The sequence below is a fragment of the Beta vulgaris genome, chromosome 5 (genome assembly GCF_026745355.1).
Source record: "Beta vulgaris subsp. vulgaris cultivar EL10 chromosome 5, EL10.2, whole genome shotgun sequence".
Taxonomy (NCBI): Eukaryota; Viridiplantae; Streptophyta; class Magnoliopsida; order Caryophyllales; family Amaranthaceae; genus Beta; species Beta vulgaris.
This window is the reverse complement of record NC_079206.1, coordinates 32,477,093-32,492,373: the sequence shown is the minus strand read 5'-3', so window position 1 is coordinate 32,492,373 and position 15,281 is coordinate 32,477,093. Positions and strand designations below refer to the sequence as shown.

Genomic DNA, 15,281 nt, shown 5'->3' with positions numbered 1-15,281 from the left:
CGTCGCGTCAATGTCATCCTGTGAAAAAATTCAGCCATAACAGTTTGCCCCCAATTGTTGAATCGAGGTATCACCAAATCCATGAGACAATTGTTAAAAGAAATCAATAAATCAAATGAAGTACCTTCTAAGTTACCAAGATATTTTAGCAAAAATCATTAACAAGTAAGAACGCCTAGATAATGCATCTGCCACCACATTTGCCTTACCTTCTTTATACTTTGAAGAGAATGTGAATGATTGAAGAAACTCCACCCACTTAGCATGCCTATGATTGAGCTTTTGTTGGCCATGGATGTACTTCAAAGCTTCATGATCAGAATGAAGGATGAATGGTTTTGGTATAAGATAGTGTGACCAATGATCCAAGGCACGTACAATGGCATAGAATTCTCGATCATAATTAGAATAGTTGAGTTGAGAACCACTCAACTTCTCACTAAAGTATGAAATTGGACGCTTCTCTTGCAAGAGAACAGCTCCAATCCCTACACCACTTGCATCACACTCCACCTCAAATAGCTTGTGGAAGTTAGGTAATGCTAAAACAGGCGCACAACATAGTTTACCTTTGATGTCTTCAAATGCTTGTTGTGCTAAGGAAGTCCAAGTAAACTCTCGTTTCTTCATCAGCTCTGTGATAGGTGCCATGATGGAAGAAAAGTTTCGAATGAATCTCCTATAAAAGGATGCCAATCCATGAAAACTTCGACACTCAGATACATTCTTGGGTGCTATCCAAGATGAAATTGCCTTTACTTCTCAGGATCAACAAGAACTCCTTCTTGTGACACAATGTATTCCAAAAACGCCACCTTATGTACGAGAAATTCACACTTCTCCAACTTACCATAGAGTTTTTGTTCTCTTAATTTCATGAAGAGGCCGTAGAGGTTTGTTGCAAGTGCTCCTCCACACTCTTGCTATAGATTAGTATGTCATCTAAGTAGACAACCACAAACTTGTTAAGGAAAGGACGAAGTACCCCATTCATCAATCTCATAAAGGAACTAGGCGCATTACACAAGCCAAAGGGCATGCCCATCCACTCATACAACCCTTGCTTTATCTTGAATGTTGTTTTCCACTCATCTCCTTCCCTAATTCTCATTTGGTGATAGCCACTTAGAAGATCAATCTTAGAAAAGATTGAGGCACCATGTAATTCATCCAACATATCCTCCAATCTAGGCATAGGAAACCTATACTTGACTGTGATGTTGTTGACTGCCCTGCTATCTATACACATCCTCCATGTACCATCCTTCTTAGGGACTAGCAATGCTGGCACAGCACATGGACTCATGCTTTCTCTCACATACTTGTTCTCAATGAGGTCTTCAATTTGGCATTGCAACTCCCTAGAAGCCACTGGATCACATCTATAAGCAGGTTTGTTAGGTAATGGTGCGCCAGGAACAAGGTCAATAGCATGTTCTATCCCTCTCAAAGGTGGAAGCCCTTGTGGTAACTCCTCAGGGAATACATCTTCAAATTAGTGCATCAAAGCTTCAAGTTATTCATTGTTAGGAGCTTTGACACTTGTGTTCACTCGTCTCACAACCGAAGCATAAGCACTACCTTCTTCCTCCACCTCCTGTTCGAACTCCTTAGAATTTAGGAAGTAACTTGGTGTTTTAGGTGGTTGTTTAGGCGCCACTTGGTTAGGAGATAAGGGATGTAGTCGAACCCTCTTTGAACCAACCAACACAGAATACACATTAGAATCTCCCTCATGAATGACCTTCCTATCAAACTATCACGGTCTTCCAAGTAGAAGATAGCATGCACTCATATGCAACATATCACCCCATAGTTCATCTTTATAGCCTCCTATGGAGAATGAAATAACGGCTTGCTTCTTCACCCTCATGCCAGTGCTATCATCCAACCAACTCAATTCGTAAGGTTTAGGGTGTGCTCTTGTGGTTAGGTTGAGTTTAGATACCACTTCAGATGTAATAATATTAGTGCAAGAACCACTATCTATTATCACATTGCATGTATACTCACCCACCTTGCATCTGGTGTGGAAAAGATTCTCCCTTTGGGCCATATTAGGTGTATGATCCACATGTAAGGTGCGTCGAACCACCCCTATAAGCCTTGTATCATCCTCTGCAAAAGCATCCTCTTCTTCATCATCTTCTCCCATGTTTTGCTCCTCTTCAGGGATGAACTCATACCTACTTTCTTCTTCTTGTAAGGCTAAGTATTGCCTCATGGTGAGAGATTTCTTGGTAGGACAGTTGCTTGCTATGTGTTTCCTTCCTTGACACTTGAAGCACTTCCTCAACTCCTCAAACTTCTCCTTAGGCACGGCCACTTTAGTTTTCTCCATAGAAGTGTCCTCTTTAGGTGTATTGTTAGGTTTTGAACCTTCTGTCCACTTTGTGTAGGGAGTAGTAGCCTTTCCTTTTGCATTAGAGTCATACCTAGGTATGTATGTTCCCTTAGGCCTCTCTTCCTTGTCATGGTCTTCAAATTTCTTAGCCAACTTAGTCACATCCGCAAAGGAGTGATAAGTAGAAACTTCGACTCTCTTGGCTATGTTCCTATTCAGGCCTTTAATGTACCTTGCTGTTTTGTGCATCTCTTTCTCTTCTATATCACATATAAGCCCTAGCTTCTCAAACTCCATGGTGTATTCGTGTACACTTAGATTGTTTTGGCTTATTGATGTGAGTTTTATGAACTGCTTTTGTTCATAATCATCAGGCAAGAACTTGTCTTTGAGTTTCCCTTTCAATTTCTCCCAACTACACATCTTGGTTTTGCCTTTCTTGGCCCTTTCTGCGTGCAATCCTTCAAGCCAAATTCCAGCATATTTCGTGAGTCTAATAGCAACCACTTTGAACTTCTTTTTATCATCAAAGCCCCTATAGTCACTCACCTTTTTTAGTTGGCGAATCCACTCTAACTTCTGGATTGCCTTCTCCAGTATAGTCATCTAGTTTCAAGCCACGATCATATTGGTAGGGGTTGTTGGTTGTTCTTGCTTCACTTTCATCACCTTCATCCTCCGAGTTGGCGCCCATGTACGTCGCACTATTTGGATCTAGTTTCTTGGTGATTATGCTAGCAATGGCATCTAGACGTGCCTCCATTCTTCCCATATGATTGCGTGACTCAGTATGTGATTGTGTCAAGGCATTCATGTGGTTGCGTGACTCAGCTTGAGATGTACCAAGGCACTCAATTGTGTGCGTGACTCAGTTTGAGAACGAGCCAATTCACTCATAGCCATAGCAAGTTTATCCATCTCGGATGCCATGGTTAAGGTGTACTCGAGTGCTTCCTATTCCTTTCTTGATCTTAAAGAATGGATCTTAATGTAATCTTGGATGTAAAAACACTTCTTGAACTTTGTCCTAGCAATATTAGAGTGTCAAGATTGGTTCTTGATAGGAAAAGATCAAGTCTTGGACAAGTAGCAATGTTCGAACCTTGTTGGTAACCCTCGGATCTTTATTGATCAAAGAGAATCCTTTCTATCCTCTCCTCCGTGGAAAACTGATACCACTTAATATGATTACTAACCAAGAAGTCTAATAATCAAGTATGAATATGAATCTTGAAGAATTAACTCCAAGAACTTCGAATAACCAAGCAATAAAGTCGAACAAGGATATGAATTTATTCAAGATCACTCCTGAAACTTGAATAAAAACTCTAAACACTCTTAAAACACTCCTGAATTAAGATGTTTAACACTAAATATTCAACACTCCTGAAGAATAGTTAATGGTTTCAATTGTTAAGCAAACAAGCAAATAATCAAGAAGTGTTTTGAGCAAAATCTAATCTAAGTATTATTGATATTAATTCGTCCCTTATATAGGGTACAACTTATGCTAATCCAACTAAAACTAGCTATGTTTATATAACTAGGAAAACATAGACTTATCCTGCTCTAGTTATTATTAATCACACGCCTAAAGATAACATGACAAGGCACATGTTTATCTTGTAAAACATAAAATCTATCTATAACATAGCCATCCTAACAGAACTAGGATCCTATGTTGTTTCCAAGAAGTAATCCTAACATAACTAGGATTCTTCTTCTCTCCATGCCACGCCACTTTCCAAGTCCCAAGTTACCACACAAGCCAACACTTGATTCTTATGCCTCATTTCAAACCCCAAAGTGTCCATGATCAAGTAAATAGGCTCATGGCTAACAAGTGCCTTTGCATCCATATCAGAATTATATGATCTTTTTTATATCCGCTCCGGGTTTTTGACGGAAATCAGCATTGTTATTGTCGCTTATTTCGTAAAAGTTGCTTAATATCCTCCCTAATTTGGTGCGTTAAAGATTCATGCATTTTTTTTTCATTATTTCCATTATTCCTTTATATTCCTAACTGATTGGCTTTTAGTTTTATATTTCTGAAGCCTCCTTTATATAAGCGGATGGTTAGTCTTCTTCTACAGACATATAAAAATCTCTTATCCTCCAAAAAGGTTAAAACAGTTTCTTATTTTAATTAATGTTGGGAATCAAAACAATAAGACAAACAACAGAATTAACATGGACACACAAAGACTCCAATTTTTATTTTAGGATTAAATAATGTGATCATACAACTCAATTGACCCAGAATTAATCCCATTTATTTATCGACAATCAATAACCAACCAATCTTTATTTGTTGACTTAAATCAACAACTAACCAACCTTTCCATAGGTAAATATCTAACTTTACTAAACAATGCCAACGATATAAAATAAAAAAAATTTATAAATTCAATGAAATAACATGATATATTTCATGATTCAGTAGACAATACATTTATTAATCCCTCATGTTAATTAACAAATAGACGTTCCCACCCACATGCATGCTTGTGTCAATTATCTACACAAATATATCATACTTCATCATAGGTAACATGTTTCACACAACAGTACAAATATACAATTTCACTTAAATATAAGCCACATATGAACTATACAAAGTTCCATACACATGAGACTATATCGATGATAATTTTAGAACATGATACTAGTCTAATAACACATAGGTATGCTTCATCTTCCATGTTTTCTTGACATGGAATGAACACGGCAGATTCTATCAGTCGGTCCACGATAACCCAAATAGTATCATTGTCATTTTCGACTTTGGCACAACAGTCACAAAGTCGATTGACGTCGAATCCCACTTCCATCCAGGGATTTCTAGTTATTGGACCTTACCCATTGGTGTCTTATGATCGATCTTTAATTTCTTACATGTCAGACATTTCAACACAAAATCGACGACTTCACGCTTCATATTCGGCCACCAATAAGTCTCCAATAGATCCTTATACAACTTATCACCACCAGGGTGCATAGTGTATGGAGTATTGTGCCCTTCCTCCGTAAGCTTCCTCTTAACTCTTCACTCTTCTATAGTATACACTACCTTCATTTAAATCTCACGCTTCCATCAGCCAGTGGCGGATCCAGCATGGGTTCAATGGGTTCAATTGAACCCACGCTAGAGAAAAAAGGAGACATCATGAAAAATAAAAAAACAAGAACAATTATAATCATCCTGCATGCATGGCATTGAATCGGCTGTAGACATTTGATTCAATGGATTATTGGGTTGTATATATTCAGCCTTTGATACTTCAAACGCGGAATTGATTCTTATGAAAAGAATTTGGTATCATTTCTCTTCTTCTTGTTGTTTTCTTTTTTTCCCCTCTTCTTGCCAATATCTTCAGTCTTGACTTATGGTTCGAGACCTTCTTTATTTTTGTTTTCTTTCCATCAACTTTAAATTTTTTAGTTTCTTATTCAAATAGAGTGCTACTTTTTATTTTGTTTTATTTATTTTTTAATCTTAAGTTTTATAGAGCATTTTGTTCCTTTCTTTTGTGCAAAATTTATCCAAATAAATCCAAATTTTACCAATCTTTTAATAATTATCTCAACTTTTTATTATTTTGGCAAACACCCGAGTTCGAGTGTTATCTTATCCCAATAATATGAACTCTTAATTTTTAAATTAGTAAATCAATACTATGAATTTGAATTATTATGAGAATTATCCCACAACTTGAAATATGGATTATTCATATCAATTTTCTCTTTCGTAAATTTTATAGAACCCTAACTAATGTGTGAGTGTACCACATATTACTTTAAAAATTTTGCCTTCCGATTTTCCATTTTTGAATAGTTAATATCTATTTGGATTTATATTTCTTTCATAAAAATGAGTATTTACTTGTTCTTTTGTACATCATATATTTAAGTGCCCAAAAAAGTGCTACAGAATCGCTAATGCATAAACCATTTTAAATGTATTTACGTTGAATTTTCAAGGACTCCAAACCCACATGATTCAAATCCTGGATCCGCCACTGCCATCATCATGGACCTTAAAATCAACTTTCTTTCCTTGCTCCCTCTTCTCCATAATCTTATCTAGGTGCTCGTCTCCAACTTCACTCTCTTTGACCTTATCAAAAATCGGCGATCCCAACGACAAAGCACACAATCTTGCTTCAACCTCTCTAGAATTCAGAATTTCAAGGCTAAGCGTTGGCATATCTCGGTACAACTCATCAAGAACTACCAATGCATTCACGCTATGATCGACCTTCTACTCAAAGTGTCTGTGACTCCATTCGCTTTTCCTTCATGGTACTAAATATCTGGTCATAATCCTTACTCAAATGAACCCATCTTATTTGCCTCATATTGAGATCTAGAGATGGCAGTGGATCCTGGACCCGGCCCGGATCCGTGGACCGGATCCGTTTTCCCGGGTCTGGACCCTAGAATTATGGACCCGTTGGATCCGGGTCGGATTCGGGTCCATTTGTTATATCACGGATCCGGGTCCGGATATGCATAACAGACCCGGACCCGGATCCGCAGATCCGTTTTTTTAAAAAAAAATGTTAGACATTCGCTGGGCCGGCTGGTCCATTTTAGTAAAGTCCTAATTTACTTCTTCTGAGTTTCTGCCTCTGCTCTCCTAAACACTTAAAACACAAAACTCAAAAGTCTAAAACCCTAGTAATTCCGGCGCGTTTCTCCCTGCTGCTGGCTCACTGCTACGGTCCCTGTCACCAACTTCCGACGGGTTTTTGCGATTTCTCCACCTGTTCCGGCGACTTTTTTCGGAATTGCTGCTGGCTCACCAACTTCCGGCCGGTTTTCTGCAGCAATTCCAGCGCGTTTCTCCAACACTTAGGTCTTTCTCTCTCTTTTATTTTAATCCCTAATGTTTCATTTGTTCTCTGCTTCTCTCTCTGCACCAATTCCGGCCGGTTTTTAATTTGTTTGTTGTTTGTATAATACTATAAATTGTATTGTTTGTGGATTGTGGACTTTGTGGTTATTTGTTTCGTTTTTTTTTATGATTGTGGAATTGTGGAATTATGGTTATTGTTCGTTGTTTTTTGTACTTGTATTGTTTCGTTTGTATTGTTTGTTGTGGTTTTTGGTTTGTTAGAATTAATTTAAGTGAATTTGAAGAATTAAAGTATAGTGAATGTTTTCTTTGCCATTGATTTCGAATTTCATTTGTATGTTAGTATAGTTAAGTCAAATAATTTGATTTTGAAGTTTAGTTAGTATGTTAGTACTTAGTATAGTTAGTATGTTGTATCTTGTTTGCAAGTATTTAGTATACTAAAATATGCTAGTATAGTTAGTATGTTAGTGTAGTTACTAGTTAGTATTGTTTAAATTGAATTGAAAAATTGATTTGAATTTATTGTCAAATAATATATTCAGATTTTAGAATATGGATGGAGTTACTCCTAAACATAGTGATGCTAGTTCTACTCACCCTAATGAACAACCATTTGAGGTGCATGATTTGGATGGGGAAGGGATTCCGAAGGCTTTGTTGAGGGTGACAAAGAAAAGAGGCAAGTTGTGATCTTAAGTCAAATAAGAAACTAACTTCTGGGCATGGAATTATTTTTGACTTGGTAATGGTTAATGGTGTGAAAAAGGCAAAGTGTAAGAATTGTAAAAAAACACTCTCTTATAGTGGAGTAGTGGCACTTACACCTCCAAACATGCAATAAAACATGTTCAGCAAGACATTTAAACCTTGCAGCGGTCAAACACAGTTGAAAATCAAAGAAGAATCAGATGGATCTACTTCTTTGGCGATTAAGAAAAGCAAAAGAAAGTGATATTTGATCAAGAAGTTTCGAGGAGGGAGTTGGTTAGAATGGTGGTAATCCATGAATACCCATTGTCCATTGTTGATCACATGGGTTTTAGGAGCTTTGTGAAGAGCTTGAATGATAATTTCAAGATGATTTCAAGAAACACATTGAAGAGTGATGTGTTGAAATGTACAACAATGAGAAGAGTTGCTTAAAGCTTTGTTGGAGATAGTGAGGGTAGAGTGCTATTACAACTGACATGTGGACTGCTTCCAACCAAAAGAAAGGTTATATGGCCGTGACATCACATTTCATCGATCAAAATTGGGTCTTGCATAATCGAACATTGAGGTAATGTTTTAATTAGTTTGTTTATTTTGTGATTATATGATAATAATTAGTGTTGGGTGTTATTTCTTTGTTATGTATGGTTTTGTATAGGTTTTTTTTTGTTCCATGCCCGCACACTAAAGGGTTATTGCTAAGATTCTTATGGATTGTTTTTTCTCATTATTGTTTGGAGAACAAAATTTCTTCTATTGTTGTTGATAATTGTACAACAAATGATGCCATGATTAATGTGTTAATGGGAAATGGAAAGTAGTTGTTTAGTGTTGGGTGGAGACTTTTTACATATGAGGTGTAGTGCTCATATTTTAAATTTGATTGTTAAAGATGGGTTAATATGATTGATTCTGCAATTGTAAAAGTTCGGGAGTGTATTGCTTTTTGGATGTCTACCCCTAAAAGGATTGAAAAGTTTGAAGAGGTTTGTCGTGTTTTGAATATGACTAAGGTTAAAAGGGTTGGTCTTGATTGCAAAACTAGATGGAATTCTACCTTTTTTGATGCTTGAATCTAGTTTGCCTTTCAAAGAAGTTTTTAATAAGTTGAAACGTTTAAATAAAGGTTGAAATTTGTTGTTCCTAGTGAACATGATTGGAATATGCTACTATTGTTTGTCAAAAGTTGGAATTTTCTATAAGCGCGACTAAGGTTTTCTCTATTAGGAATCGTCCTACTTCGAATTTGTTTTTTTAGGACGGTTTTGTGAGATTAGACTTGCTTTGAGTCGTTGGATGGAAGATGGAGATAATGAGGTTGTTAGGACTATGGCTAAGAGTATGGTTGAAAAGTTTGACAAATATTGGTCACACATTAATGGAATTTTGGCCATTGCCGCTATTTTAGATCCAAGAAACAAAATGGATTTGTGACTCATTATTTTGGGAGGTTGTATGGAGATGGTGCTAATGTTGAATTGATAAGAGTAGAAAGACTCTTGATAATCTTGTCCTTGAGTATCAAAATAAAAGTCATGTAGTGAATGAACAATCACCATTAACAAAAGGGTTTCATGAGGATGGTGATGAGGATGAGTTTGCTAGAGCAAATAGACTAAAAATAGGGGTGATGCCGGTGAAGGGTGAGGTTGAACAATACTTGGAGAGTGCTACCGAACCCGAGGATAATGCATTTTATGTTCTTGATTGGTGGAAAAGAGACAAACATTACCCTACTTTGAAAAAAATTGCAAAGGATATTCTTGCAATTCCGGTCTCATCGGTTGCTTCGGAAAGTGCATTTAGCATGGGTGGAAGAGTAGTTAGTGCTCACCGTTCTAGGCTTCATTCACAACGTGGCGGCTTTGATTGTTTGCAAAATTGGATGATTGATGATGTCAAAGGTAATTTTAACTTTATAATTGTATATACTTATGGTTCTCCTCTTATTTTGTAATTGATATTATTATCTAATTTTTTTTTGTTTTTTTCTTCTTATGATAAAGACACCCTTGAAGGAACTCATGCTTGTTCCACTATTAATGAAGATTGTGAGGATGATGCGGAAATGATAGATATTATTGACATGGTAATGCTAAGAAATTTATATTTACATATTATATTTACAAATATGATATCATAGATTTTTTTTAATAATTTTTGTTGGTTGGTTTTATGTTGTAGGATGTTGATGATATTAGTAGCGTGAAGATTAGAGCTCTTGGGAAATGGAAGTGTGGGAGATGAACGTTTCATGATGAGATGTTGTTGTTACTTTGTTTCTTTTTTATTATATTATTCGGATGGTTATTGGGAAGCCATTTGTGTACAATTTATTGTAGTTTTTATGTTTTTCTATTTCTTAGTTGTAATGAAATTGATCTTCCATCGTTGGAGTCTAGGAGATGTGAACAATTAGCGTTTCAACGCTTCGGAAATCATTTTAATCGCCTTTGGAAATCATTTTAATATCATAAAGTAGGTGAAATTGCATGAAACAAGCCGGATCCGTTTTGGACCCGTTTTGGACCCGGATCCGCGGGATCCATCGGATCTGGATCTGGGTCCAACTTTCTTAGACCCGGCGGATCCGGGTCGGATCTGGATCCAGGGTCTGAAAACGGATCTGGATCCGGGTCCACCTGGACCCGGTCCAGATCCGACCCGTTGCCATCCCTATAATGAGATCCTTCTGGGTGAAAATATACTTCAGCGATCTTGTGATCAGTAAAGATCTTGCAAGTCGCTCCGTACCAATAATGTCTCCAAATTTTCCATGCAAATATAATAGCAGCAAGCTCTAGGTCATGGGTAGGATAATTCGATTCATACGGCTTCAACCGAGGCAACGCATATGCGATCACCTTCCCACTTTGCTGCAGAACACATCCCAATCTATTCTTCGAAGCAACAATAAAATCCCTAATATTACATCAACTTTAAAGTACTTTAAACTGCCTTAAAAATTATTTTAAAACTCTTTTAAACACTAAAACTTCAACCTTTAGCATCCCTTAATATTGTACTACCAAAATATTCATTTAAAATCCCTAAAATTAGTATTTTGATATTTAAAATCTACTATAAGTATACTAATAAAAATTCCAGCAAGGTATAAGTTCTTTAAAACTCTTCTAAACTCACTTTGATATAGTTCTAAATATTCAAATACTCAGTTTTTATAAATTATAATATAATACTATAGTTTTCACTCATAAGAACACTAAAAATACTTGCTTTCATGCTTAAAGACCTAATTTAAACATACCTATTCAATCTGAAATTTGTTTACTCCACTAAACTAATTATATAATCTAAAATTAATATGAAAATAGCTAAAGATACAAACTTTAGTTATTAAACCACTAAAAACCGTATTTAAAACATCAAAACTAATTACTAAAATAATGTAGAGGAAAAAAAGAGAAATAAACCAAATAGGAGAGAGAGAGACACCGTGCCAAGAGGGGAGCGATGTGGGGTGTTGCGGCTGGCTGCTGGGTGCCGCGGCGGCGGCTGGTGACGATAGTCGCCGACGGTAATGGTCGCTGACCGCGGTGGCTGGCGGCGATGGTTGCTAACAGCGGCGGCTAGCAGTGGTGGTCGCCGGCGTGGCTGGCCGAGAAGAAAGAATATAAAAGGAGAAAGAAAATCGGGTGAGGGAGAGAGAAGCCGAGTGAGGGGAGAGAAAAATAAGGTTAAATTGTGTGGGAAGTTTTGGGTTGTCATGGGTTTATAGAGATTTTCAATCCTAACCCTCGTGGGCTTACGAAAGTGTATTGGACTTCTAATTCGGCTATTTAGGTGATTGAATTGAATTGGTCTCCTCTAACCCATCTTTTAAAATATTTTATACTTCAACTCGAACCAAATAAATTATAAAATAACTTTCAAAGTCCGACCAAATAAAATATTTGATTATTTAAAAATATTAAATAATCGTTTAAATATAGTCAACACTTTAAGAAAATAATTATTTAAATACTAAAAAATTTATAAATATACTTTAATAAAATTCACAAAATTGTGGGGGATTACAGTCTATCCCTCTTAAAAGAAGTTTCATCCCAAAACTTGACACTAAAACCCTCACAATTTCAAAAAAATTACTCAAATCTTCCATTTGAAAATACTTGTGTCACAACATTTACACATTTTACCAATCCTAAAACTACTTGTGTCACTACTTGGACACATTTTTCGAAGCGGGAAATCAATTTATTTTGCACCAACATGTGCAAATCGCCAAAATAAGCATAAAAATGCATAAGAAAACCACAAAATAAGGCAAAAAAAGCGCGAAATTCTATCGCATTCTACCCCTCTTAAAGAAAACCAGTTTTGCCCTTGTAACGCACCTCAAAGAAGAAATCAGGATACTTCTTCATTAATTCAACTTCGGCTTCCTAAGTTGCCTCTTCGAACTTATGGTTAGCCCAAAGCACTTTCACGATACTCACATCCTTTTTGCGTGTACTACGCACCTTTCTATCCAAGATTTTCACAGGTCTTTCCTCATACGTGAGGCTACTATCTAATCTAAAATCTTTCTGTTTCCAAAACATAATTCTCATCATTGATATATCTCAAATGTGAAATGTATCATGCATCTTCTCAAATTCCATTGGTAAAGCCAACTTATAGGCTACCTTCCCAACTCTTTGTAAAGTATCATATGGGCTAACATACTTGGCACATAATTTACCCTTCTTACCAAATCTCATCACACCTTTCGTCGGTGACACCTTCAGGAACACCTTATCACCTATAGCGAATTCATCTTCCCTTCGGTTCAAATCAGCATAGCTTTTCAGTCTATCTTGGGCAGCTTGAATCAACTTCACGTTCTTGACTGTATGTTTCCTCGATAAATTCAGTTCCCAATACCATGTTCTCACTAAAATCAGTCCAGCAATGGCACTTCTACACTTTCTTCCATACAACGCCTCAAATGGTGCCATATGCATGGTAACTATTATTATACGAAAATTCGATCAAATCAAAGTGTTCTTCCCAACTTCTTTGGAAATAAATCGCGCACTCTCTCAACATGTCTTCCGTAGTCTGATTGGTTCTTTTAGTCTGATCATCGGTCGCAGGATGAAACGCAGTACTCATCTTCAACAACGTTCCAAGATTCAACTTGACCTTTTGCCAAATTTTCGAGAGGAACCTCGAATCGCGTTCTGAAATAATGTCCTTCGGACTACATGCAGTCTCACCATGTGCTTGATATACGTCTTGGCAAGTTACTTCTTCTTCCATGTTTCCTAGATCGGAATGAACACGACAGATTTCGTAAGTCGATCCATGATAACCCAAATAGTATCATTGCCATTTTCGCATTTGGCACAGCAGTCACAGAGTCGATTGACGTCGAATCCCACTTCCATCCAGGGACTTCTAATGATTAGACCTTACCCATTGGTCTCTTATGATCGATCTTTACTTTCTGACATATCAGACACTTCAACACGAACTCGGCGACTTCTCGCTTCATATTCGTCCACCAATAAGTCTCCTTTAGATCCTTATACAACTTATCAACACCAGGGTGCATAGAGTATAAAGTATTGTGCCCTTCCTCCGTAAGCTTCCTCTTAAACTCTTCACACTTCTATGGTATACACCACCTTCATTAAATCTCATGATTCCGTCATCATGAACCTTAAAATCAACTTTCTTTCCTTGCTTCATCTTCTCCTTAATCTTATCTAGATGCTCGTCTCAAACTTGGCTCTCTTTGACCTCATCGACGATCCCAACGAGAAAGCACTCAATCTTGCTTCAATCTCTCTAGAAATTCGAATTTCAAGGCTAAGCCTTTACATGTCTCGGTACAACTCATCAGGAACTACCAACGCATTCACACTATGACTCGACTTTTTACTCAAAGCATCGATGACTACATTCGCTTTCCCTTCATGGTAATGTCTAGGTCATATTTCTTAATAAGCTCCAACCATTTTCTCTGCGTCATACTGAGATCCTTCTGGGGGGAAATATACTTCATCAGGCTCTTGTGATCAGTAAAGATCTTGCAAGTCGCTCCATACAAATAATGTCTCCAAATTATCAATGCACTAGGGGAAAAAAAGGAAGGGTTGCGCAGGAAGGGCTGCGCTTTTTCTATAAGCGCAGGCCTACTAGTGAAGGGCTGCAGCGCAGCCCTTCTTAATTTAGAAGGGATGCGCTTTTTCTACAAGTGCAACCCTACTAAGTGAAGGGTTGCGCTTGTAGGAAAAGCACAGGCCTTCTGACTTAGTAGGGTTGCGCTTGTAAAACAAAGCGCAGCCCTTCTGTCATGTAGGGTTGCGCTTTTTGTTACAAGCGCAACCTTTGTTAAATTTTTTTTTTTGAGTGAAATTTAGTGCATGCATGTACAGTATCTAGAGCTAAATCCCTCTTTCCTTCACTTAGAGTAATTACTAGCGAGAAAATTTCGAGTGCACCACCATTTTTTGCGACCTAATACCAGTGCACCACCACCACCACCACTGCACATTGGCGACTTTATTCGAGTGCACCACTACGACAAGGACCACATTGCGCGACATAATTCGAGTGCACCACCACTGCCGCCCACCACAATTTCGAGTATAGTGGGTTTGCGCGACGTAACTCGACTGGTCCGCCACCACCTTGCGCGCCACCCACCACGTGCAACCCTTCGCTTTTCTTCTCTACTCTTCTCCACCATCACCACTACCCTTCTCTTCTCTTCTCCACCATCTGAGTGGTTAATTAAGTATGAATTAATTTTGTTTTTAAGTTACTTTTGTTTTTCTTAATTGAATTTAATGATTAATGTGCAATGTGGGTTTTGTCAATTGTAGGAAGAAGAGGCTAAGGAAGGCAAATAAAGTTCCAAGTATCTCTTTTCTCTTCATTGCTCGTCGTTGGTGTTAAGAGGTAACTAGTTTAATTTGTTGTCTTTTTTGTTTGATTTAATTTGATAATGAGACAAAGTTGTCATGTGCTTCAAATTGATTTAAGTTATTATAATTTATTGATATGAGATTGTATGAAAACGCAATGTGATTTAGCTGTAAATGAAATCTACAAGTTGTTTGAATCATCATCATATGCCTAGATACCCGTTCAAGACTTACTCATTAGGAGTAAGTCTTGAATAGTCCCCGGTTTGGGACTGTTCTTGGACGTTTGATCTCACTTAGGTGGTGAATGTGTGTCTTCTTTTCAATTCTGAGGAAATTCGTGGCTTATCGTTTCTCTACATTGTTCTCTGGGTACATATGTAGATAAGCAATTATCTACATTGTGTACTTGGAGAGCTGTAGGGAAATGCTGCCGGATTTTCCTTAGAATTGAAATGTTGGCATATATTCACTAGTGAGATTA

General features: G+C 37.3%; 1 protein-coding gene across 1 annotated transcript; it reads right to left on the bottom strand.

Annotated features, from left to right (window-relative positions):
- Nucleotides 1-755: 755 nt before the first annotated feature.
- Nucleotides 756-3,107, bottom strand: LOC104893795 (uncharacterized). The gene is made up of 4 exons (XM_057394692.1): nt 2,894-3,107; nt 1,810-2,805; nt 986-1,488; nt 756-923 (listed from the first exon to the last, which is right to left on the bottom strand). The coding sequence occupies exons 1-4, from the start codon at nt 3,105-3,107 to the stop codon at nt 756-758; spliced, it is 1,881 nt and encodes a 626-aa protein (XP_057250675.1).
- Nucleotides 3,108-15,281: the final 12,174 nt, after the last annotated feature.

Excerpts from the sequence above, each read along its gene's own strand:
- LOC104893795 (XM_057394692.1), bottom strand. The coding sequence starts at position 3,107 with ATGGAGGCACGTCTAGATGCCATTGCTAGCATAATCACCAAGAAACTA. Across the intron at positions 1,489-1,809 it reads CTATAAAGATGAACTATGGG|ATGTATTCCCTGAGGAGTTA; the intron begins GTGATATGTTGC and ends ACTAATTTGAAG. Across the intron at positions 924-985 it reads TTATGAGATTGATGAATGGG|CAAGAGTGTGGAGGAGCACT; the intron begins GTACTTCGTCCT and ends ACTAATCTATAG.